At 45.8% G+C, this 25597-nt stretch overlaps 1 protein-coding gene across 1 annotated transcript in view; it reads right to left on the minus strand.

The window, feature by feature from the left end:
* FAM204A (family with sequence similarity 204 member A) overlaps positions 1 to 25126 on the minus strand; it is a 41491-nt gene extending 16365 nt beyond the window's left edge. The window contains exons 1-5 of the mRNA XM_089658799.1: positions 24969 to 25126; positions 20701 to 20782; positions 20153 to 20198; positions 19974 to 20073; positions 18490 to 18579 (exon numbers count right to left, since the gene is read on the minus strand). Of these exons, the coding sequence (XP_089514925.1) occupies positions 18490 to 18579; positions 19974 to 20073; positions 20153 to 20198; positions 20701 to 20782; positions 24969 to 25064 (414 nt within the window). The 5' untranslated portion in view covers positions 25065 to 25126. The remainder of the gene's footprint in view (positions 1 to 18489; positions 18580 to 19973; positions 20074 to 20152; positions 20199 to 20700; positions 20783 to 24968) is intronic.
* Between the last annotated feature and the right edge of the window lie 471 nt (positions 25127 to 25597).

Here is a 25597-nt window from a genome sequence, read left to right on the forward strand (position 1 = left end):
ATTCCTCCCCCCACTGACACCAACGATGGGGCACTATCCCCCCCCCCACTGACACCAACGAAGGGGCACTATGCCCCCCCCACTGACACCAACGATGGGGCACTATTCCCCCCCCCCCCCACTAACACCAACGATGGGGCACTATCCCCCCCCACTGACACCAACGATGGGGCACTATTCCTCCCCCCACTGACATCAACGATGGGGCACTATCCCCCCCCCCCCACTGACACCAACGAAGGGGCACTATTCCCCCCCCCACTGACACCCAACGATGGGGCACTATTCCTCCCACACTGACACCAACGATGGGGCACTATTCCTCCCACACTGACTCCAACGATGGGGCACTATTCCTCCCACACTGACACCAACGATGGGGCACTATTCCTCCCACACTGACACCAACGATAAGGCACTATTCCTCTCACTGACACCAACGATGGGGCACTATTCCTCCCACTGACACCAACGATGGGGCACTATTCCTCCCACTGATACCAACAATGGGGCACTATTCCTCCCCGATACCAATGATGAAGCACTATTCCTCCTACTTACACCAACGATGTGGCACTATTCCCCCTCCCCCCCGACACCAACGATGGGGCACTATTCCCCCCCCCCACACACACACTGACACCAACGATGGGGCACTATTCGTCCCCCCACACACACAGACACCAACGACGGGGCACTATTCGTCCCCCCACTGACACCAACGATGGGGCACTATTCGTCCCTCCACTGACACCAACGATGGGGCACTATTCCTCCCCCCACTGACACCAACGATGGGGCACTATTCCTCCCCCCACTGACACCAACGATGGGACACTTCCCCCCCCACTGACACCGATGGGGCACTATTCCCCCCCCCACTGACACCAACGATGGGGCACTATTCCCCCCCCCCCACTGACACCAACTATGGGACACTATTCCCCCCCCCCACTGACACTAACGATGGGACACTATTCCCCCCCACAGACACCATCGATGGGGCACTATTCCCCCCCCTCCCACTGACACCAACGATGGGGCACTATTCCTCCCACACTGACACCAACGATGGGGCACTATTCCTCCCACTGACACCAATGATGGGGCACTATTCCTCCCACTGACACCAATGATGCGGTACCACTCCTCCCACTGCAAAAATTACAGTTATGAAGTAGCAACGAAAATAATTTTATGGTTGGGGGTCACCGCAACATGAGGAACTGTATTAAAGGGTCGCGGCATTAGGAAGGTTGAGAACCACTGCTCTAGACAGATAAAGGGTGGAGTCTGCCCCTATCCTGCAGGGTTAAAACAGGGCAGTCAAAACCCATCCTACAGGATAAGGAAAGAGGCAGTTAGAAGAGGGCATTCAACATCTTCCAGAAAACCAGAAAAAGGGCAGTTGGCACTCTGGCAAAAGGCAGTAAGCACCCATCTTCTGTCAGATGAGGGCACTTAGCACCCAATCACCAAAGATTCAAAAGAGGGCAGACAGCATCCATTCTCCAGAGAGGTGGAAGAGGGCAGTCAGTGCACACTTTTCAGAAAGGCTGCAGAGGGCAGGTAATGCCCACCATCCAGAGATGTAGAAGGCAGTAATCAATGCCATCCTCAGGCTGAAGAATGCAGTCAACGCCTACCTTTCAGAAAGGCAGGAGAGGGCAATCTGTGCCCATCCACCAGAGAGACAGAAGAGGGTAGTCAGTGCCCACCCTCCAGAGTGGTAGGAGAGGGCGGTCTGCACCTACCCTTCAGACAGGCAGAACACAGTCAGCACCTATCTTCTCGAGAGTCAGAGAATGGCACTCAGCACCAATCTTTCAGAGTCAAATGAGGGTAATCAGCCACCAATCCTTCACAGAGACAAAAGAGGGCAGTCAGCAGCCATCTTCCAGGAAGTCAGAAGAGGTTAGTCCATACATCCTTCAAATAGAAGAGAGCAGTTGGCTACCGCTTTCCAATGAGGCAGAAAGATGGCAGCCAGCACACATCCTCTAGAGAGAAAGGGAGGACAGTTGACCCAACTCCTCCAGAGAGGCAGAAAAGAGCAGTCAGCCCTCACTATTCAGAAAGGCAGAAAAGAGCAGTCAGCACCCATTCTCCAGAACGGCAGAAGAGGGCAATCAGTGTCCATCCTAGAGATCAGAAGAGGGCAGTCAGCAAAAATGCTTCAGAGAGACAGAAGAGGACAGACAGCACCCCTACTCCAGAGAAACAGGAGGATAATCAGCATCCATTCTGCAGAGAGAGGACAGTTGGTGCCCACCCACCAGGGAGGTAGAGGTGGGCAATCAGTTATTGCTGCACATGCTTGGGAAGCTCAGGTGAGGGCAATCAGTGCCCACCCTCCACAGAGGCAAAAGAGGGCGGTCAGCACCCATTCTCCAGAAAGAGAACAAAGGGCAGTCAGTGCCCACTCTTCAAAGGAGGTAGAAGTGGACAGTGCCCACTCTCCTGAAAAGCAGAGAGGGCAGTCACTGCCCAAACTCCAGAAAGGTAGAATTGTGCAGCAAGTGCTCACTCAGTCAGCTTCCATCTTTTAGAGTCAGAAAAGGGCTAACAAGACTATCCTCTAGAAAGACTGAAAAGGGCAGTCAATGCCCATCCCACAGAAAGTCAGAAAAAGAACAATCAGAATCCATCCTTCAGACATGCAGAATTGAGAGTCAGCACCCATCCTCCATAGAGTCGAAAGAAGGCAGCACCCAACCTCTAGAGAGGCAGAAAAAGAGCCCAACTCTCCATCACTTTCAAAAAGAAAATGATCATTTGGAGTGCACACAAACTATTCACCATCTTTGTTTGAAAAAGATGAGCAGAAAAATTACTTCTACACTTTATAGATCAGTAAAGAATTCCTTTGGTGAGCCAACACGGATCGTACCAATCTGGGAAGTGCCCGCCACTACGGACGCATCTTCACACAACCTCCAGATCCACGCGTGTGCTTCGCTCGTCTCTCAATCATTCCACAAGAGTTTGGAGCACAATAACTGTGATGTTTTCAGCAATTTCTTTATCTCTCTTCTTCTAAGTAAGAAAGCTTATTAACACGCTTTGAACTTAAAATCACATTTACAATAATGTGCCATCAACAGTTTTATAAGCTAATTAGAAAAAAAAAGATTAATTAATGACTAGCCTGCTAATAAAATGGCAATCAGGAAGAAAGAAACCAAGGGTGCTAAGCTTCAACTACCACCAATTAAGAGCTAATTACAAACAAATTATATATGTGTTTTGCTGTGGGCTTTAATTTACTAAAATGGTTTTAATTAAAAGAGAAAACATGCTGATTAATTTGACTGCAGTACAGTATAAACCGAGCATTGTCTTGTGTTAATGAGTCTTGTAGAAGCCAAATCTCTGCCTGTGAAGCAGAAGCAACATGGAAATGAAAACGAGTTCTCGTCTACGTTATCAGATGTTGTTATTGCACAATCAGAGGTTGTATGACCCTGGCAATTTACCCACACACATATCCTCAGACAGGACAGGGTAGGACTGGCTCAGCACTATTGTTTATGCCTTGCTTGCAAGTAGAGAGAAGTGTAAATCAGAAGAAGATTGGGCAAGTCCAGGACCCTACACTCTCATAAAATAAGTGACCTGCACATGTACTGCTGGGTGTCAGTACATACTCCACTGAATTACAAAATGCTAATTTCCTGTCCTGGAAACATGCTCATTTAAATATGTAAGGACTGCACAGTGGACAGACATCTGTAATAACCAGCAAAAGGCCAATCTCCCTTCCACAAGTGCAGACTCTAGAAATGTGCTGGCCGTGTGCAAGAAGGACTCACCTCTTTGTCTGCACACCGTTCCGCTGGAAACCCCTGAACCGGCAGCTTGTAATCAGCGCGTGTAATTAACCAAGCTTTACAGTGATAAATAAACAAACATTCGGCGTGGGATGTTTCAGACTCAATCGCTGATCCAGGGTGTTTGGTCAGGGGGGATAAAGCTTTGTGCACAGATTTACCGTTCAGATGCTTAATCTGGACCCCGGGCAAACAATGCACTGCTGTGTGCTGCGATAACACGCTACTCCTTAAACACTGACCCATGTGTAATCTGTCAGAGATGAGTCACACTGCCAAGTGAGGATCGGAGAGTTTGCAAGGTCACAGCAAGCGTCAAGAGGGTCGGGGCATCTCCTGGGCCTGAGTCAGGCCTGGTTAGCTGTCAAGCTGGCCATATGCTTCCAAGTCCCAAGGCACAGAAGCCTGAGGATGGATCCATGACGAGCTAGGTTATTTGTTCCTCTGGCTCTTTTCCACCTCCATCAAAGCTGCAGCTTCCAAGATGCTATTTAAGGGCTTAGAAATGTTAGACATCAGAAATTAGTTTCACCTATTAGGACAGGAACGGGATTAGAGCAGCGTGGGAGCCTTGCCCCAGAGCAAAGGTTTTATCAGCCTGTTCCAGTTCTTGCATCTTCAGGAGGAAAGTGATGCTGTACAGCTCTCCTTTTCGCAGAAACTGTGTGTCTGTCAGAGGACACTGCAAGGTTGACACAATGGACATATGACCATTACACCCTGTTCCAAATTATTATGCAAATTCTATTTAAGTGTCACAAAGATTAAATATTTTGTTTTTCAGTTTAACTCATGGATGGCATTGTGTGTCAGGGCTCTTTTGATCACTGAAAACAATCTCGGACACCTGTGATAATTAGATTGGCAGGTGAGCCCAATTTAAGGAAAAATTACTAGGAGGGTGTTCCACATTATTAAGCAGAGAACCATTTTCAAGCAATATGGGGAAGAAAAAGGATCTCTCTGCTGGAGAAAAGAGTGAAATAGTTCGATGCCTTGGACGAGGTATGAAAATATTAGATATTTCACGAAAACGTAACCGTGATCATCGCACTATTAAAAGATTTGTGGCTGATTCAGAGCACAGATGGATTTGTACAGATAAATACACATTGAGGAAGATTTCTGCCAGATCCATGCATCGGATCAAGAGAGCAGCTGCTAAAATACCATTACATAGCAGCAAACAGATATTTGAAGCTGCCGGTGCCTCTGGAGTCCCACGGACATCAAGGTGTAGAGTACTCCAGAGTCTTGCAACTGTGCATAAACCTATTCGGTCACCACTAACCAATGCTCACAAGCAGAAAAGGACATCAAGGTGTAGAGTACTCCAGAGTCTTGCAACTGCGCATAAACCTATTCGGCCACCACTAACCAATGCTCACAAGCAGAAACGGCTGCATTAGGCAGAAAAATACAAGACTAATTTTCAAACAGTCCTGTTCACTGATGAGTGCCGTGCAACCCTGGATGGTCCAGATGGATGGAGTAGTGGATGGTTGGTGGACGGCCACCTTGTTCCAACAAGGCTGCGACATCAGCAAGGCGGTGGTGAAGTCATGTTTTTGGGCGGTATCATGGGAACAGAGCTGGTCGGCCCCTTTAGGGTCCCCAAAGGTATAAAGATGACCTCTGCAAAGTATGTGGAGTTTATGACTGACTACTTTCTTCCCTGGTACAGAAGGAAGAACTATGCTTTCCGTAATAAAATCATCTTCATGCATGACAATGCACCATCTCATGCTGCAAAGAATACCTCTGCATCAATGGCTGCTATGGGGATAAAAGGAGAGAAAGTCATGGTGTGGCCTCCATCCTCCCCGGACCTCAATCCTATTGAGAACCTTTGGAGCATCCTCAAGCAAAAGATCTATGAGGGTGGGAGGAAGTTTACATTCAAACACCAGCTCTGGGAGGCTATTCTGACATATTGCAAACAAATTTAAGTAGAAACTGTCCAAAAACTCACAAGTTCAATGGATGCAAGACTTGTGAAGCTGCTATCAAATAAGGGGTCCTATGTTAAAATGTAACGTGACCTGTTAAAATGTTTAAAAAGTTAAAATGTTGTTAAAAGTTTGATTGAAATAGCTTTTGATTTCAGTAAATATGCTGCAAACACAACAAATGACAATTTTCAGTTCTTTACAACCTATAAAGTATTTTGAAACTTACGGTGAGGAATAATTTGGAACAGTGCATTGGAAGTTTATGTTTAAAAAAAATACTGTACTTAGGAGGTTTGTTCAATAAAATGTGAATTGTACTCTTAATAGTTGATAACATGAGAATTATGCTGACTGTTATTTACATCAATTATTTAGGTAAATGAGAAAAATATCATTTTCATAATAAATTTGGAACAGGGTGTATATGTAGCGTTCATTTCCCATCATCAGGAGTAACTCAAAGTGAACCCCATAGCCAGGATACCACCCTTCGCGCTTGTATTTTGCTTTCAAAACTTGGCGCAGTTGTTCTTGGTGCAGTTCTAATGCCAAGAATTTCAACAAACAAATCTTTTACATGAGTAGCTTTTACGGCATTTTATACACCAATCAAAAAATAAAGTCAGTTTATTTAACAGAAACCTATATAAAACGCTTTAAAAGGGAGGTCTCTAGGGAATAGAATAGCAGAGGGAGGATGTGGGATTGGGTAGAGCAAGAGGGTGGAAATTGGGTGAAGCAGGACAGCAGCATGTGATGTGCAGCATGAGGACAGGGTGGGAAAACACTGGTACAGTATGGAGAAAGTTGGAATGAAGAAGAAGCAAAATGAATAGGGTGGAGGGAGAGGTAGAAAGCAGAACAGGGAGGTGGGTGAAAAGGAGGAATGAGAAGGGCAGATTGTGAGTGATGGGGAAAGGAGGAGGGGAGGAGGTCAGCAGGGGGTGGTAGAGGAGCGTGATGGTGGTAGAGGTGGGTGGTATGGCATTGTAAAGGGAGGTATGGGATGGAGCTGAAGGGAAGCATGCAGGAAGAGGAAGGTGGTGCAGCAAGCAGACATTGTTGGGGATCCGTAATAAGGGCAGACAGGTCTAACCTCATTTGAATTCAACGTTGACAAAGTGGTGGAGCCCTGAAACACATGCCCGCCCCCTCCTCTCCATAACATTGGCTGTAGCATTGAGGGTTAGAGAGAACTGCCACAGACGCTGCAAAAAGCTTGGTTTTCCGGCAGCCTGGCTCACCATCATCTGGGCTCAGTGGTCTCCCATTGCCCTGCTGTGTCCAGTGGATGTCCACCCCCATCCTCTGAGCTGCTTATAAATTGCCCAAGTATAAGTTTGGATATGTTTTGGTTAATAAATGTTGATGAAAATCACTGATCCAGCACCTTGGCCTTTTTGTTTCCTTTGTATGTTCCACAGCTCTCTCCCTAAATCTGAGCTGCGGATCATAGCCTTGTCTCACTCTCTTGCTGGACTCACCATTGCATTGACCTCTAGTTGTTGTCGGTGGTTTCAGTTGATTTGTGTGGATCCCTTGCTACCCTTTTAGCGCTACTTCAGTTCAGAAATATTTCTGCTGCCTCAGAGCACTTAAAAATTACTCTTTATAAAGCTGACCAAACACTATACAATCTGATTGTACAATTTATTCTGAATCTACCATAAACTGTGTAGTGCAAGGGCCTGCCTGAAATCTGATGGAAGCCATCAGATCTGATGTAAGAGGAGTCAAGATCAGATGAGAGCTGGTGGAATAGAATCACTGTGGGCAGTACAGGACTCACTGTGATGACAGACAGGTCACAGTAGTGGACAGACAACCGCCTCTAAAGGTGTGTGGGAAAGCATTACCTCAGGTTGTCTGTGAGGTCTCCAGGGCCAGATTTCTGTTCCCATACCAGGCTAATTATAGATTTAATCTGGTAATGTCACACTTGTCCTCCAGACTTAAAAAAAAACAAAACTCCTACCTGTGTCTTGTGAAGATCAACGGGAATATGATCTAGTCGCTCACAGACATCTTACAAGTGTTATGTGAAAGAGACACTAATAACATTCAGAGATTTACAGAATTTGGAAGGTTTGACATTTCCGTACAACAGTTGCTAAGTCGCAGAGCTTGCTGTTGGCAGATGGAGACCATAAAACAACTGCTGGTAGATTACCCTGATGAGCCTGACACATTTCACATGGATGAAAATTGATAACATTTCATTCTACCGTTGTCACATCACAGTGGCTCGACAAATACCCCACCCTCTGTGGTGGGCAGAAAACCCGGCCTTATGAAGTTTTCCTATTCCTCCATCTCTTGTTCTCTTTTTTCTGGTCACACAACAGCTCTCCAGGCCTGCAGGAACCAGCAGGTCTCCAGTCGATCAAAGAGCAAGCCAAAATGTGTTTACAGCCCAGCAGTCATGTCCTGCCTGAGATCTCAGTTACTCAATCTGAGAAGAGATCAGAACCTGCTTAGAGAAGCAAGTGTCCATTAGACTCAAGAAGTGTGAGGCGAACCAGTATACCAAAAAAGATAGCCAAATACTGAAATTACAGGCTGGGAGGTAATGGGCCAAAGAACAGAATGTTCATCCCCATCCAGAGCCATTGAAAAGCTACAACAATATAAACTAATATAAAGTAAGAGCACCTTTCAAAGCTCCAATGTTTTCAGTCTGGTGATTCCACACACACCGATGGGTGCAGCTCCAAAAAGGGGCCCATCTCGCCTGAATGGATAGACAAGCAGAAGATAGGAGCACACACCAAAGCCATCCGATTTTAAGACATTAAAACAGGCTTCAGCTTTTTCTTCGCCAAGACCACACCCCTCTAATGCATTTCACCCACTCCAGGCTTAGTCGTTGAGGTCCTTAACGACTGTTGAGTAGGTGAAATGTGTTAGAGGAGTGTGGTCTGGGTAGAGGAAAAGCTGAAGCCTGTTTTGAAGTCTTAGAATAGGGCATCTATGGTGGGCGCTGCCTTTGGAACTTTTTTGTGGGGGGAGCGGGTACCTAGTTTCCTCAGGTACCCACTCCCGCTGCAATCGCCTAAGTGATGCCATCAAAAATCCACACATAACTCCCTCCCCCCCCCCACTGCCAACAACCTTCTGGGACACATCAGAGGTCCCAAAAAGCTGCAGGACCATTTACACAGCGTGATAGCGGGAAGCCAAATAGGAAGCCACAAGACAGCTGGTTTCCGACACTAAAAATGCTAGCGCTGGGGACCAAAAACACGTGGAGAGCCAGCCCAGGTGAGAATGGCGCTAGATCCCTGGACAAGCTAGTGTCCTTTTATTAAAAGTCAGTAGTCACAGTATTTGGGTAGATATATAAATAAAAGACAATTCCAAAAATATGTTGGAATGCTGTGTAAAATCTACATGAAAAACAGAATGCAATGATCAGCAAATCTCATAAACCCATATTTTATTCACAATAAAAGAATAGAAACATAACAAATGTTTAAACTGAGAAAATGTATCACGGTAGGAAAAAATAAGGTGATATTGAAACTGATGGCACCAACACGTCTCAAAAGAGTTGGGACAGGGCAACAAAAAGCTGGCAAAACAAGAACGAGCAGGAAGAACATTTTGAAACTAATTAGGTTAATTGGCAACAGGTCAGTAATATTGCTGGGTATAAAGAGCATCTCAGAGAACCAGAGGTTGTGGATTTGCTAAGGCTGCTTTCACACTGATCAGTGTTCAGTAAAAAATAAATAAATAAATAAAAGTGGACAAAAAACATCCCTTTAACCACAAGCCTACAGGGCACTTATACCCCCTTCCTGCCCAGGCCAATTTCCAGCTTTCAGTGCTGTTGCACTTCGAACGACAATTGTGTGGTCATGCAACACTGTACCCATATGAAATTTTTATCTTTTTTTGTGACAGATAGAGCTTTATTTTGGTGATATTTAATCAACTCTGGCTTTTTTATTTTTTCTTAAACCAAAAACCACTGAAAATTTTGGGAAAAAAAGTTTTTTTCTTAGTTTTTGTTAAAAAAAATTGTAAATAAGTGATTTTTCTCCTTCACTGATGTGCACTAATGAGGCTGCAGTGATGAGCACTGATGAGGAGGCACTGGTAGGTGGCACTGATGGGCATTGAAAGGCGGCACTGACTGGCACTGATAGTTGGCACTGATATGTGGCATTGATGTGCACTGGTAGGCACTGATATGTAACATTGATGTGGCACTGATGGACACTGACAGATGGCACTGCTGGGGCTACACTGATCATCAGTGCTTTGATGATCAGTGTAGATGTCCCCTCCGCGGAATGCCGATTACAGGCTCTCCTCTCGAGCTGTCAGCGTGACAGCTTGTGAGGAGAGAAATGCAAACAACCGGCATTTCCGTTTACATGTGATCAGCTGTGATTGGACACAGCTGATCACATGACATCTTCAGCTCTGTGGATTGGTGATCCGCTGTGTCCAAGGGACACAGCGCACTGCTGATCGCCGCGCGCTCCGGGAGCTGCACATGCACGATGAGAATGACGTCCTCCCAGAACGAGAGAACCACCTTTCATCCGTCTTATTACTATATGGCGGGCGGGAAGTGGTTAAATCCTATTGAGTTCTTCACACTGGTCTATTGCAATTCAGTTGAGTTTTTAAAAATCCTGCTTGCTGCAATTTTGGTGCATGTTTGTTCAATTTAAAAAAACACCAAAAACACAGCGTACCTGTGGGATATGCTTTGTTCAGTCAGACTGTCCAGGATAAAAATATAAATGCAGTAAAAATGCATATGCGTTTTTTGCAATGGAGCAGAGTGAAAGCAGCCTAAACCTGGAGAGTGCAAAATCAGGTCCAGCTGTGCATGGCAGCCAATCAGCTTCAGTTTGTTCAATTAAGCTTTCACAATAAAAACTGGAAGCTAACTGGTTTCTATGCAGAGATGCACCACATTTTACACTCTTCAGTTTTAGTAAATCAAGCCCAGATTTTCTTAGAAGTAAGCATAAGCGGAGGTTCACCAATCTGAAAAGCTGCGTCTAAATAACTACAAGAATAACGTTCCTCAACATAAAATTGTAAAGACTTTGATATATACTGTAGATCAGCCTTTTTCAACCAGGGTGTCGCCAGAGATCTTCAGGGGTGCCGTAGGGAGAATGTCTGTCACTTGTGCCCGAGCTCCCGATCCCCAGCAGCACTGTACGTCGGCCCTGGGAGCCGTGACACCGCTCAGCAAAGTGAAAGGGAAGGGGAGTGTCTTCTGTGCTCTCTGCTTCCCCCTAGAATGCAGTACCTGGCTGTGTGCTGGAAGCTGAGATACTGTAACTTTTCATAATGCTGTATACATGTGCCTGTGTGTATGTATGTGTGTACGTACATACATATGTGTGTGTGTTTGTTTGTGTGTGTTTTTATATGTGAGTATATGTATTTTACTTTTAATTTCGACCCCTTATTCCTGTCCTTTCAGAACTGTTTTTTTAGGACTGGTTCGTAATAGCAGCAAAGACTGCTGCTCCTCTGAAAAGCAATCCATGCTCAGATCACTTTTCAGAGGCATTTGACAGGTGGTAAAGAGGCAATATGTTGCCTCCTCACCACCTAGTTAAACCCCGTAAAAAGCAGCATCAATCACCACAACTGCGTGCAATGCCCACACAGTTGCCGGGTGGTTGTAGTTCAACCCCATTCACCTGGAGGTATACTTCCAGCTGTGGCAACAGCATGTGTATATCCCCAGCTGCTGTTTCTGCAGCTAAAGGGGAGCAGTTGGGGTGGTAAAAGCAGCTCAATTGCGTGGTTTTACCGCCCTCCAACCTCACAGGTGAACAGGCCCTTGGTTCACATCTGTGTGGCTGTGTGTAGGGCAGCCCATTCATTTCAATGGGCTGCCTTACTCACAGAAATGCAGGGAAAGTCATCCCTGTCCTTAATTTTAAAACTGCACCACACCAAAAACACCCTGCGTTTGCCAATGTATGGGGGTACCCCTAAAGAGCAGAGCATTTGTTTGCGCGTGAGAAATGAGTGAGATTTCGCGTGCATTCCGCGACACACAGTAACGTGAACCAAGCCTTGGACAGGGGTGCCTCGTGACTGAAAATACTTTTCAAGGGTGCCCCAACTGGAAAAAGGTTGAGAAACACTGCTGTAGATTATATATTTAATCATCGAAAGAGTCTGAGAATCTGGAGAAATCTCTGTGTGCAAGGGACAAGGACAAAATGCAATCATAGCTGCTCATGATCTTTGGGCCCTTAGACGGCACTGTAGTAAAAACCGGCATCATTCTGTGATGGACATCACTGCATGGGCTTAGGAATACTTTCAAAAATCACTGTGAACACAGTTTGCTGTGCCATACAAAAATGCAAGGTAAAGTTCTATCATGCAAAGAAGAAGCCATATGTGATCTGATGAATTATGTTTTCTTTTACATCATGTGAATGACATATGAGTCACTTACTTGGGGAAAAGATGGCACTGGCATGCACTATGGGAAGAAGGCAAGCCGGCAGAGTGATACCTTGGGCAATGTTTTGCTGTGAAAACTTGGGTCCTTCCATTCATGTGGAGGTTACTTTGGAGTCCACGCCTCAAAGGGTCGGGGCTGTTTTGGCAGCAAAAGGGGGACCTACTCAATATTAGGTGAGCATTCATAATGTTATGGCTGAAAGGTGCATATTTCCTATACACTGGACTGATCTTACAAAAAACAAAGCAGCTCTCCAATAGTAAGAGCACAGAACCTGGCACACTCCCACACATGACTACCAGGATCGCAGTTCCACAATTGACAAGAGCAAGCTCCTCAGCTCAATGTTTGCAATAGAAGTAATGATAATCAGTGCAAATACTGGACCAAAGTCCGAAAAGTCTAGTAGTATTTAGAAATAGTCCGGGCGACTTGGATAAGGGGGGGTCCTTGTGGCACTTAGGGCAAGCTCCATGCAGTACTGTAGCAGACTCTGTGTAGTAAGGAGAGAAGAAGAAGCGCCTCTAAGTGCAGCTGCACTTAGAGGCACTTCTCTCCTTCCTCAGCTCAATGTGGCTGCCAGCCTATCATTAACACGACTATCATGTATGAGGCCTCTAATTTAGTGATAGCAATTACTGACGCAACACACGCTGCATTAACATGAGTGTCACCTATGAGACAGAGCAGCATAAAAAGACAAATGCTACAAAAGCCTGGACAAACATAATGTACACTACCACCCGTCAGCCAACATTGACTGCAAGGCTTTATGCAAGAGCCGTATACAAGGACTACGATGGAACAAAGTCACACATTCCAAGCTGCTGTACCTCTGATGGAGATAAATAGGTACAACACAAAAACTTAGCATATACTGGGATATACAAGACTATATGAGGAATATAGTCTATAAAGATGAATTCAATCAATTCCTACCGACACTTTTCTGGCTTTTAAAATGGCCTGTGCCAGATCTGAAAATCCCTGCTGCCTGCTTCTGTAACTTTACCAACACACGCTGCAGATTAATGCAGTTCTTTATAGCACCACTTGTACAAAGAGCTGCCATTAATGCGCCAGATTAAAAAATAGTTGCCTACAGTTTGTAGATAACAAAAAACTGGAGGTAATTAAGACTTACTCTAAACTGTCTTACAGAGACAGGCAGAGTGCCAGTCTCTGTACACAGCGTAGCAGAGCAGTATGTTTACCATGGTTACCTCCTTCCCATCTGTCACTGGATGTTAATGATGCTGCTGCCTTCACAGCCTACAGCCTCCTTGCAAACTAAGCTGTGACACTAATCTTTGATCTCAGGTCTGCTCTCTCCTTGTGATTGATAGACAGTGGGTGGATTCTATAGCCAATAGCAGGCTAGCCACTGGCTAAGGATCCACCCACTGCCTGCTGTCAATCACAAGGGGAGCAAACTTGACGGGTAACTAGTGACGGTTATTCCCCATCAAACTTCAATCACACAGCTTCAAACCTCCCCGCTACTGGGCTGTGTGACACCTGCAGCAGCAGGAAGAAGCACAGTTCCACTGAGGCTAAAGTATCAATATGGACAGCATGCCTCTCCTTGACACACTGTCCTCTGTCATATCCCTCTGCACTACTCTCCTGCACATTCTGTCTTTATACCCTTCACATTTCTCTCCTGCTCATACTGTCCTCTGTCATACTCTCTGAAATCCTCCCCAGCTCATACTGTCCTCTGTCATACTCTCTGAAATCCTCCCCAGCTCATACTGTCCTCTGTCATACTCTCTGAAATCCTCCCCAGCTCATACTGTCCTCTGTCATACTTTCTGCACTCCTCTCCTGCCCATTCTGCCTGTTGTCATACCCTCCTCACTCCTCTGCAGCATATACTGAGCTCTGCTATATCCTCTACATTCCTTTCCTGCATAAACTACCCTCTGTCATACTCGATGCACACCTCTCCTACCCCATCATAGCCTTTGCATTCCACTCCTGTATATTATTGGCCACTGTCTTGCCCTTTGGGTATAAACACACTGCCCTCTGTCGTACCTGCCAAACTCCTAACCTTTACTGCTCGCTGTCCACACACACCTTTCCTGTATAGAATACCCTCTGTCATACATGTCACATTCCTCTTCTGCCTCCACATCCATGTCACACCCTTCACATACCTACCTTTTTTTAAAATACTGCCTTCTGTCATACTCTACGCACTCCTCTTCTGCACGTACTGTCTACTATCATACATTTTACACTCCTTTCCCTGCACATACCCTCCACACTCCTCTCCTGTACATTCTGCCACTAGTCATATCCTCTATATTCCTTCCCTACTCATACTATTAAGCCTTCATACCCTCCACACTCATTTCCTGTACATATTGTCCACACTCCTCTCCCTTGTATACTGCCTGCTGTCATACTCCCTGCACTCCCCTGCTGTACTGGCCTCTGTAAAACTCTCCACAAAACTGCACATAGTGTCCTCTGTCATACACCCCCACCACCTTTCCTGCATATACTGCCCACTATCATAGGTTCTGCACTCCTCTCCTGCATATACCTGCCAAGGTTTTCTCCTGCATATACCCGCCAAGGTTTTCTCCTGCATATACCCGCCAAGGTTTTCTCCTGAATATACCCGCCAAGGTTTTCTCCTGAATATACCCGCCAAGGTTTTCTCCTGAATATACCCGCCAAGGTTTTCTCTTGCTTATACCCACCAAGGTTTTGTTCTGCTTATACCCTCCAAGGTTTTCTCCTGTACATACTGCCTATATGTACTTCATACAATATCAAAGCATTAAGATGAGCCAAATACATATGCTAGCATTTATTTTATTGATTATAGTTCTTCTTTTAACACTATAGTACTCAGAAATTTATTTCTAAGCTATCAGGCATTAGTCTTTGGCATATGATTTGTCTTTCCATAAATATTGGTGCGCCCCATGGATATGTTTCCAGCTCTCTTCTTTAGACTTTTTGTCTGACTAGTACCAATCAGCCAGAAAGCGTCAATTTCATCTTCCACTCTTTCCATCAATATTGGTGCACCACAGGGATGTGACCTCATCCTTTAAAGTTCACTCTGGACTGCCTGCTCTCCAACAATACAACTATAAAATTTGTGGATGATAGAGCTGTTATGGGTCTCATCAAGAATAGTGAAATAGCTTACAGACAGGTCAGGAATGTTGTTCAGTTGTCCGCTACAAATAATCTAAATCTTATTATAACAAAGACAAAAAGAAGTTGCTGTGGATTTAAGAGGAACAGACAGCATCTAATAGAGTCACTTTTAATTATAGAGGAGCCTATTCAGAAGAGTTTCTCCCTTTAAATATCTTGGCATTCATATTTCAAATTATGCCACATAGAAGATGAACACAGCAGTGAGAAGTTGATCTTTTTTTACAAATCTTGGAAAAAGTCACAGTAAAGAATTTATTAGTGTCCGTCTACTGCAGTACAATAGATTCTGTCCACTTAGGCCATCAAGGTTTAGTACAGCAGCAGTACAGCTGAAGTCCCTTACAGAATTACTAGTACACAGTTTCCTACTCTGAAAGATATTTATCATATTTCTTGTGAGAAAAGAGCAATAAAAAAAGTGAAGGATCCTTCTCATCCTGGTCAGGGTGGGTTGATTTTCTAAAGACAAAAACCGTGCATGTTGCAAGTGTAGTTGCACTAATTTTCCCCAGAGTTTAGTCAATGTGATGAAGCTCTGCTGATTTCCACCATCTAAATCTAGCAAGAAAAAACTGCTGGGTTTTTTTTTATTATTATTAATATTTCCCTTGCACCTGATTGGGTATTCTTTACAAAGTGAAGCTTTACCACATTCACTAAGCTCTGGAGAGAATGAGCACAACTGCACTTGCAAAGTACACAGTCTGTTTGCCTTTAGTAAATCAACCCCATTGTCTGTTAACCCTCCTGCCATCTGGGAGGAGTTACAAGACAATGAAAGCCCGCACAGATAATCTGGCCATAGAAGTAACGAAATTTGGCTGGTTCAGCGGTGGCTGGTCAAATTTCAATCCATGTATGGTCATTCTCGCTCAACAGAAGTCGATCTAACCATTGACTTCTGTCAAACAGGAATGTTGGAAATAATTTAATCTATGGACAGCTTTAGGCTATGAAACCGTTAATATCTTAGGGTGGTGGTACAGCTGAATCAATCACTATATAAATCAGAGTAATTGGTTATTTTGAATAATTGCATGGACTCTTTTATACAGGTTTTATGTGTATATCACTGTTTTTAAATTATTGTGTGATTGTGTTAATTATGTATTGCACAATTCTGGGAATGAAAATTGAAATTTTGTTGATAGTTTTTATACAATGACACTAAGACCTCATGCACACAGGGCATTTTTGCAGCCACTTTTAGAGGCAACAGCCTTTTTTTTTTTTTACTGCTTTCAAACGGCCATCCATGCACATATAAATGTTTAAAAGCTTTTAGTAGCAGTAGCATTTACTAGCAGGACAACAAAAACCCAGGGCCAGTGTGTCCAGGAAGAGCAGCATTTTGGCAGAAAAAACGCAGACAGCTCCTAAACTCTACTAAACTCGCCTAACATCACCGACAAGGGGCATGCTGGGTCGGTGATGTCACAAGGGGGTGGGGTCTCCCAGTGATGTTCCCACCCCTTAGTTATTTAAAAGCTGTCAGACAGCGGTGGCCTACGTCGGGACCGGAGGTTTTTTTTTCCTTTTTTCGGGTCGCCGTGATTGATGATGGCTCTACACCAGGGGACATTTTTTTTGATTTTTTAATAAAGGGCTTGTCAAAAACTTGTATTGTGTTTTTATTTACGTTTTAAATTTTTTTGTTGAATGAGTAGGGGTACTATGTACCCAATTCTCACCCACATGGGGGGGTTTTCCACATGTAGATAAGCCCCCCACCTACAGACCCACACAACCACTGGCCAGGGTTGTGGGGAAGAGGCCCTTGTCCTCATACAACATGGGGACAAAATGCTGAGGGGGGCCCTGCCGCAAAGCTCCCGTCCCCATGTAGAGGTCATGTGGCTTGCTATGGTTGACCTGCCGGGCTGCATGCTCAGATAAGAGCCTGGTACGGATTTCTTTTTTTGGGGGGGGGGTCCTTTTTTTTTTTTTACATTTTGGCGCCGTATTTTTACATTTCATTTTCATTGGCAGCAATGTTTTTCTTTTACATTCAGGTGTCAGCAGGGAGCCCCACTGACAGCTGATGACTCATCCATTGTTAAGGACAGGGCGTCTGCTTCCTGGCCTTCTCCTCCACAACAGCCCAGCTTCTTAATTCTGAAGCTACTAAACATAGCTTACAAAGTAGGCTAAACATTGCTAAACGCTGCCAAAAACCGCTAAAACATTAGCGTTTTTTTGTCCAGCTTTTCTAAAGCAGTTTTTAGATTTTCTAGTGTGCATGAGACCTATAGCAAAACTTCACCCATAACAACTTGATAAAAAAAAAGTTCTTTAGCAAGGAACATACATTATACATTCCACATTAATAACTATGCTACTGAAATTAGTGTGCTGTAAATTGCCTTCAGCATTATTCCTGTTTCTTCTTGCAGAGGCTGCCATTTTGCTGAAGCCCAGCGCTCTTGAGCAGCAGTAAATTAGTCTGCCAGCAGATCAGCCTCAGTGCCAAAAGATGGAGAGCATATGAGCATGTGCAGAGCAAGGTAAGACAGTGCATTTTTGGATTTTGAATAGTATAGGCACTTATTTGTAATGTTTTACATTGCTATACATACAGAAAAGTGATCTAGCAGGACTTAATGTTCTGACTAAATTTCCACTTTAAGTCTTATCTAGTTATACACTCCTCTCCTGTATGTACTGCCCATCACTACACTCTCCACACTCTTTTGTACATACTGTTCCCCATCATACTCTTAATACACTTCTCTGCTCGCTGAATGGACATAATACAGATGAGCCATGGCAGTAACAAATCTGGCTGGCCCAGTTTGTTGGGTAGTCGACACCTGAAATTTGTCCAGATTATGAAACTATTAATATTCAGAGATATGCAAGATTACCAACTGTGACTGGTACAGTTATTTTGGTTTCTGAAGTGGAAAAGAAAAGACACCAAACAGGTAAGGACAAACACAACATGCGGTTATTGTGGTCTCAGACCCCTTGTACATAGTTTATGGTACCCATTCGTTCTGCAGAGGTTTTATATGACACATTTATATTAAATGACATCCAAGAAGAAATACATTTTACTTACATCTCGGGTGGCCAGTTGGTCACTTATCTGTTCTGCTTCTTCAACGTCACCCCTCTGTACTGAGAGATCCAAGCTCTGCTCCAGACGGGACTGCAATGAGAAGGTGTACATCAGGAAAGGCCATATATCCTGTGGGAAGCCAAGCAGCTGCTGAGAGGAGCCATCCTCAACCAAGTCATGAGCCCCTTCCCCTCAAAAGAAAATTATAGGGAACCAACCAGACACCAAAACGCCTGTGTGAGCAGCCTTAGCTGCCATTCTCTAACTTACAACCTGTATATTCTTCTGGAACAGTTTGGCACAATCTGTTCACTTTCCCTCAGACATGAATGCTTGGAACAAGCCCCGGGCCAGAGAACAGCAGCTTTCCTTTCAGGATTCTCACACTAGATTGGTGATGTCTGGGCTAACTGAAGGTCTGGAGAAAATGGTTAAATCACGTCAGATGGAGGCGTGGAGAAGGTGGATAAGGCTGGCCATACACTATACAATTTTCTTTAGAAAATTGCTTTAGATTTACCAAAAACCACATAATATGAGGTCAAACCTAAACAACACTTTCAATTGTATCCAATTAGGCAGGCTCTTGCACTACACAGTTGAAGGTAAATCTAAAGAAAATTGGGCAGAAATTGAACAGAAAATTGTATAGTGTATGGCCAGCCTAAGACACACTAGGTGGAGGTCTGAAAACCCCAATCAACCAAGAACCCACCTTCTCCAGACCTCTGCCAAAAACCTTGCCCACCTTCTCTAGAACTGCAAGTGCACAACGCAACCTTGCCCATACCTCCATCAAGTCTGGACCCTCACTGTGCCAAATTCTCATCGACTTTAGTCATATCTACACCTTATCCAAGTTACCACACAGCTTAGAACCTCACTTTCTCTAGACCTGCACCAAGCCCAGACCTTTCCCAATTTTTTCAGACTTCCACCATGCTTAAATCTCACTCAAACTCTCCAGACATCCACCAATCCCAAAGCTCACTCATATTCTACAAAATCGAGGAGTCAACTCACCTTTCCTAAACCTCCATCAAGCCTGGACCTTCACTATACCAAGATTCCAGTGACCTAAGCCACCTTAGACTATCACACAACATAGGCTCCACTGAGTTCCTCCAGACTTCCACCAAGTACAAATCTCCCCCACCTTCTCCAGGCCTCTGCCAAACACAAACCTACAACTACTCCATATCATCACCTTCACCAGACCTCCACTAAGCCCAGACTTTATCCAACTTCTACAAACCACCAAGCCAAGACGCTCCCCTGTAGACCTCCACCAAGTGCATACTTTTCAATTTCAAAAGTTTCACCAAGCCCAGACCTCCCCCACCTTCTCCAGACCTTCACCAAGCCCAGACCTCCCCCACCTTCTCCAGACTTTCACCAAGCCCAGACCTCCCCCACCATCTCCAGACCTTCACCAAACCCAGACCTCCCTTACCTTTTCCTTAAGATTTCCAAAGAAAACCTACCTTCTTCAGCACCTTCTGACACACAGGTGGATTAAGGTGGTCATTGATCCCAAAGTATTTCTGAAGGGTATCCAGAGCTGGGACCTTCTCTGGTGTTGAGCTGGAAATACAAAACATGCAATATTAGTATTCCAGAAACAGGTGGTCACAATCCAAACTAACAGCAATGCACCATTTACCTTTCAACCTTCTCAGGAGCTTCTTTACTACTGGCCTTTCTTTTCCCTAATAACAAAGATATAGTGAAAATTTACACAGTCCTCAGGAGGGGTAGGGGGGCTGTTGGAGCAATGGACAGCTGTCGCGTGGAAGGGGAGAGCAATGATAGACAGCTGTCACAAGGGAAGGGGGGAGGATGGGAGGGGGTTTGAAGCAATGATGGTTAGTTGTCACGGGAGCGGGGGGTTAGCAATGGAGGGCTGATGCGTAGGGTTTAAAGCCATGATGTCGCACGGGGCAGAGCTGTCGCATGGGAGGGAGCACTGTGCTCACTGCCCCCTGTCCGTCCCCCAGGAATATGGTGCAGCCCATCGTAGCACTGTGACAGGTTCATCTAGTGCCTAGGGCAAGGATGCAGAACTGCGCTGCCTCACACAATGTTAATACATGCCATAAAATGGGTTTACATGCTCTGTGTCAATTATCTGCCCTGCTTGCTCTGTTGTACTCAGAGCAGCTGCCCCTTCTGCCCACCCCTTGTCCTAGCCCTAGCCAATCCACACCTCACCTCTCTTACGCCTCTGCCTCCTCTGTTGCCGGCTGATCTCCTCCTGTAACTCAGAGCGCCTCTTTTGGAGTTCCAGAAATTTCTGTGGTTACAAAATTCAGTAGAAATTATTACATGTTAGTACCAGGGCCCCAGGGGTGAGGGGAAAAACCGGGGAAACAACTGGAGTATAAGGAGCAGGAAAGGGGGGAGTAATCTGGATTATGTCTGGGGTACAGAGACCAGGGAACAAGGGTGTAATTGAGTTATATCTGGGGTACAGAGACCAGGGAAGGGGGCTAATCTGGGTTATATCTGGGGTACAGAGACCAGGGAAGGGGGTGTAATCTGGGTTATATATGGGGTACATAGACCAGGGAATGGGGGGGGTAATCTAGGTTATATATGGAGTACAGAGGCCAGGGAAGGGGGTGTAATCTGGGCTATATCTGGGATCCAGAGACCAGGGAAGGGGGTGTAATCTGGGCTATATCTGGGGTCCAGAGACCAGGAAGGGGGTGTAATCTGGGTTATATCTGGGGTACAGGAAAGTGGGGGTGTAATATGGATTATATCTGGGGTACATGGTGCAGGAAAGGGGGGGTGTGATCTGGGTAATATCTGGGGTACGGGGTGTAATCTGGGGTACAGGGAGCAGGGAATAATATAGGTTATATCTGGGGCACAGGGAAGGGTGTGTAATATGGGTTATATATGGGGTACAGGGATGGGGGGCGTGTAATCTTGGTTATATCTGGGGTGCATGGAAAGGTGTGTAATCTGGGTTATATCTGGGGTACAGGGTTCAGAGAAGGGGGGTGTAATCTGGGGGTATTGAGGCCAGGGAAGGGGGTGTAATCTGGGTTATATCTGGGGTCTAGGGAAGGGGGTGTAATATAGGTTATATATGGGATGCAGGGAAGAGGGGTGTCATCTGGGTTATAGGTTAGGGGGTGTAATCTGGGTTATATCTGGGGTACATGGTAGGGGGTGTAATCTGGGTTACATCTGGGGTCCAGAAACTAGGGAAGGGGGTGTAATCTAGGTTATATCTGGGGTCCAGAGGCCAGGAAAGGGGTGTAATCTGGGTTATATCTGGGGTCCAGAGACCAGGGAAAGGGGTTTAATCTGGGTTTTATCTGGGGTCCAGAGACCAGGAAAGGGGTGTAATCTGGGTTATATCTGGGGTCCAGAGGCCAGGGAAGGGGGTGTAATCTGAGTTATATCTAGAGTACAGAGACGAGGAAAGGGGGTGTAAACTGGGTTATATCTGGGGGTACAGAGGCCAGGGAAAGGGGGGTTATATCTGGAGTCCAGAGACCAGGAACGGGGTGTAATCTGGGTTATATCTGGGGTGCAGAGAAAACGGGGATGTAATCTGGGTTATATTTGGGGTACAGGGTGCAGGAAAGGGGGGGGTGTAATCTGGGTAATAGCTGGGGTACAGGGTGTAGGGAAGAGGGGGTGTAATCTGGGGTACAGGGAGCAGGGAACGGGGTATAGTATGGGTTATATCTAGGGCACAGGGTGCAGGGAAGGGGGTGTAACCTAGGGTACAGTGTGCAGGAAAGGGGGTGTAATCTGGGTTATATCTGGGGTACAGGGAAAGGGGGTGTAATATGGATTATATCTTGGGAGCAGGGAAGGGGGGTGTAATCTGGGTTATATCTTGGGTACAGGGAAGGGGTGTAATCTGGGTTATATCTGGGGTACAGTGAAGAGGGGGGTGTAATATGGGTTATATCTGGGGTACAGGGAAGGGAGTGTAATCTGAAATACAGGGAACGGGGTGTAATCTGGGTTATATCTGGGATACAGAAAGAAGGGAAAACCGGGGTGTAATGTGGGTTATATATGGAATACAGGGAAGGGGGTGTAATCTGGGTTATATCTGGGGTACAGATAGGGAAAAGGGAGGTGTAATCTGGGGTACAGGGAAAGGGGTGTAATCTGGATTACAGGGAAGGGGGTGTAATCTGGGGTACAGGGAAGGGGGTGTAATCTGGGTTATATCTGGGGTACAGGTAAGGGGGTGTAATGTGGTTTATATCTGGGGTACAGGGAAGGGGGCATAATCTGGGTTATATCTGGGGTTCAGGGAAGGGGGGGCATAATCTTGGGTGCAGAGAAGAGGGTGTAATGCTGTTTATATCTGGAGTACAGGGAAGGGGGTGTAAAGTGGGTTATATCTGGGGTACAGGGAAGGGGGTGTAATGTGGGTTATATCTGGGGTGCAGGGAAGGGGTGTAATCTGGTTTATATCTGGGGTACAGGGAAGGCGGAGTAATCTGCGTTATATCTGGGATGCAGAGAAGGGGGTGTAATCTGGTTTATATCTGGGGTAGAGAAGGGGGTGTGAGTTATATCTTGGATACAGGGAAAGGGGTGTAATGTGGGTTATATCTGAGGTACAGCGAAGAGGGTGTAGTCTGGTTTATATCTGGGTTACAGGGAAGGAGGTGTAATCTGGTTTATAACTGGGGTACGGGGAAAGGGGTGTAACCTGTTTTATGAGGAAAGAAAAAACAGAGGGCGCACAGGCCTAGTGCATTACCATAAAAAATGTTTAATAAAAAAATAGGTGTTGTACTCACAAACGACAATATAGTCAAGGCACATCATAAAGAACAGCTGGGTCAACACCGCGCTGAGTAACAGTCTACAATAGGGAGTATAGACATCCAAAAGGCTGACGCGTTTCGAGGACTTGCCTCTTCCTCAGAGCCCAGTCCTCGAAACACGTCAGTCTTTTGGATGTCTACACTCCCTACTGCAGACTGTTACTCAGCGCGGTGTTGACCCAGCTGTTCTTTATGATGTGCCTTGACTATATTGTCGTTTGTGAGTACAACACCTATTTTATTTTTTATTAAACATTTTTTTATTTTAATGCACTAGGCCTGTGTGCCCTCTGTTTTTTCTTTCCTCATTCAGTATATTTGGATTTCCCCGGTCTATTTGAGGGCAGCAAGGTGTGCATGTTCCAGGACATTCCTTATGTGGTTGTAGCCTGCATCGAGTCCATCCCCAAGCGCAGGAGCATTTGTGTTTGCTGGTTCTTTGTAACCGGTTTTATATCTGGGGTACAGAGAAGGGGGTGTAATCTGGTTTATATCTGGGGTACAGGGAAGGGGGAGTAATCTGGTTTACATCTGGGGTTCAGTGAAGGGGGTGCAACCTGGTTTACATCTGGGGTGCAGGGAAGGGAAGTGTAATCTGGTTTATATCTGGGGTACAGGGAAGGGGGTGTAATCTGGTTTATATCTGGGGTACAGGGAAGGAGGTGTAATCCGGTTTATATCTGGGGTACAGGGAAGGGGGTGAAATCCGGTTTATATCTGGGGTACAGAGAAGGGGGTGTAATCCGGTTTATATCTGGGGTACAGGGAAGGGGGTGTAATCCAGTTTATATCTGGGGTACAGGGAAGGGGGTGTAATCCGGTTTATATCTGGAGTACAGGGAAGGGGGTGTAATCCGGTTTATATCTGGAGTACAGGGAAGGGGGTGTAATCTGGGGTACAAAGGGGTGTAATCTGGGGTGCAGGGAAGGGGTGTAATCTGGTTTAATTATGGGGTACAGGGAAGGGGGTGTAATCTGGTCTATATCTGGGGTACAGGGAAGGGGGTGTAATCTGGTCTATATCTGGGGTACAGGGAAGGGGGTGTAATCTGGTCTATATCTGGGGTACAGGGAAGGGGGTGTAATCTGGTTTATATCTGGGGTACAGGGAAGGGGGTGTAATCTGGTTTATATCTGGGGTACAGGGAATGGGGTGTAATCTGGTTTATATCTGGGGTACAGGGAAGGGGGTGTAATCTGGTTTATATCTGGGGTACAGGGAAGGGGGTGTAATCCGGTTTATATTTGGGGTAAAGAGAAGGGGGTGTAATCCGGTTTATATCCGGGGTACAGGGAAGGGGGTGTAATCTGGTTTATATCTGGAGTACAGGGAAGGGGGTGTAATCTGGGGTACAAAGGGGTGTAATCTGGGGTGCAGGGAAGGGGTGTAATCTGGTTTAATTCTGGGGTACAGGGAAGGGGGTGTAATCCGGTTTATATCTGGGGTACAGGGAAGGGGGTGTAATCTGGGGTACAAAGGGTGCAATCTGGGGTACAGGGAAGGGGGTGTAATCTGGTTTATATCTGGAGTAATACGGGTGGGGGTTGTGATTGGGGTAATCGGGACAGAGAGAAGAAAAAGGAAGGTAGGGATGGGGCGATAGAAGGAGGCTGGCGGTGGACAGGGATGGCGGGATATCACGGGAGGAGGACGGGGACGGTCCGTACAGCTTGGCAGGCGGCGGGTACAGTGCCGATCTCCGGTGTCTCATCCTCGGTGGTGTCGCTGTCACTCGGTCCCGGTGAGGGCAATCCGCTCCACATTCTCAGTTCCTGTCCCCGTTACCACGGAGAACCGGAAGTGTGCGGCGCTCTAACCCCACCCCTCCGGTGATGTCATTCTTCAGCGCCAGGCGGACTGTGTGGGAAGTCAGGGAATGTATATGATGGGGGAATGTTAGGAAGTAGAAATGTCTGTCAATGTTGTCATCCTCCTCCGTGTTCCCTTATCCTGAAGGGGAGGGGTGTGATCTGACCTACAAGGCCCCCTTCCCCAATCTCAGGGGACCATGTCACAATATTGTCATTGACTATTGCCTGCCTCCAGCTTAAAACACTTTCCACTTTAGGGTGGAGTAGGGGAGGGTTATTTCTGCCTATGTTTCTGAGTTGCCCTGACCATTGTCAGTAGGACAGAAAGTTAGGGGGACCTCTCCTGACAGTGGACCCAACCCTTCCTACTCCACCCAAAACTGAGAAATTTGGCTGGACGTCCATGAAAAGAAGAGGACAGTAGGTACAGGTGTGCTCAAACATTTTGATATCGATGTTGAAAATTACTGATCATGCCAAAAAAA

Source organism: Staurois parvus, unplaced genomic scaffold (genome assembly GCF_062004578.1).
Source record: "Staurois parvus isolate SC_StPar_1 unplaced genomic scaffold, SC_StPar_1.0 ptg001095l, whole genome shotgun sequence".
Taxonomy (NCBI): Eukaryota; Metazoa; Chordata; class Amphibia; order Anura; family Ranidae; genus Staurois; species Staurois parvus.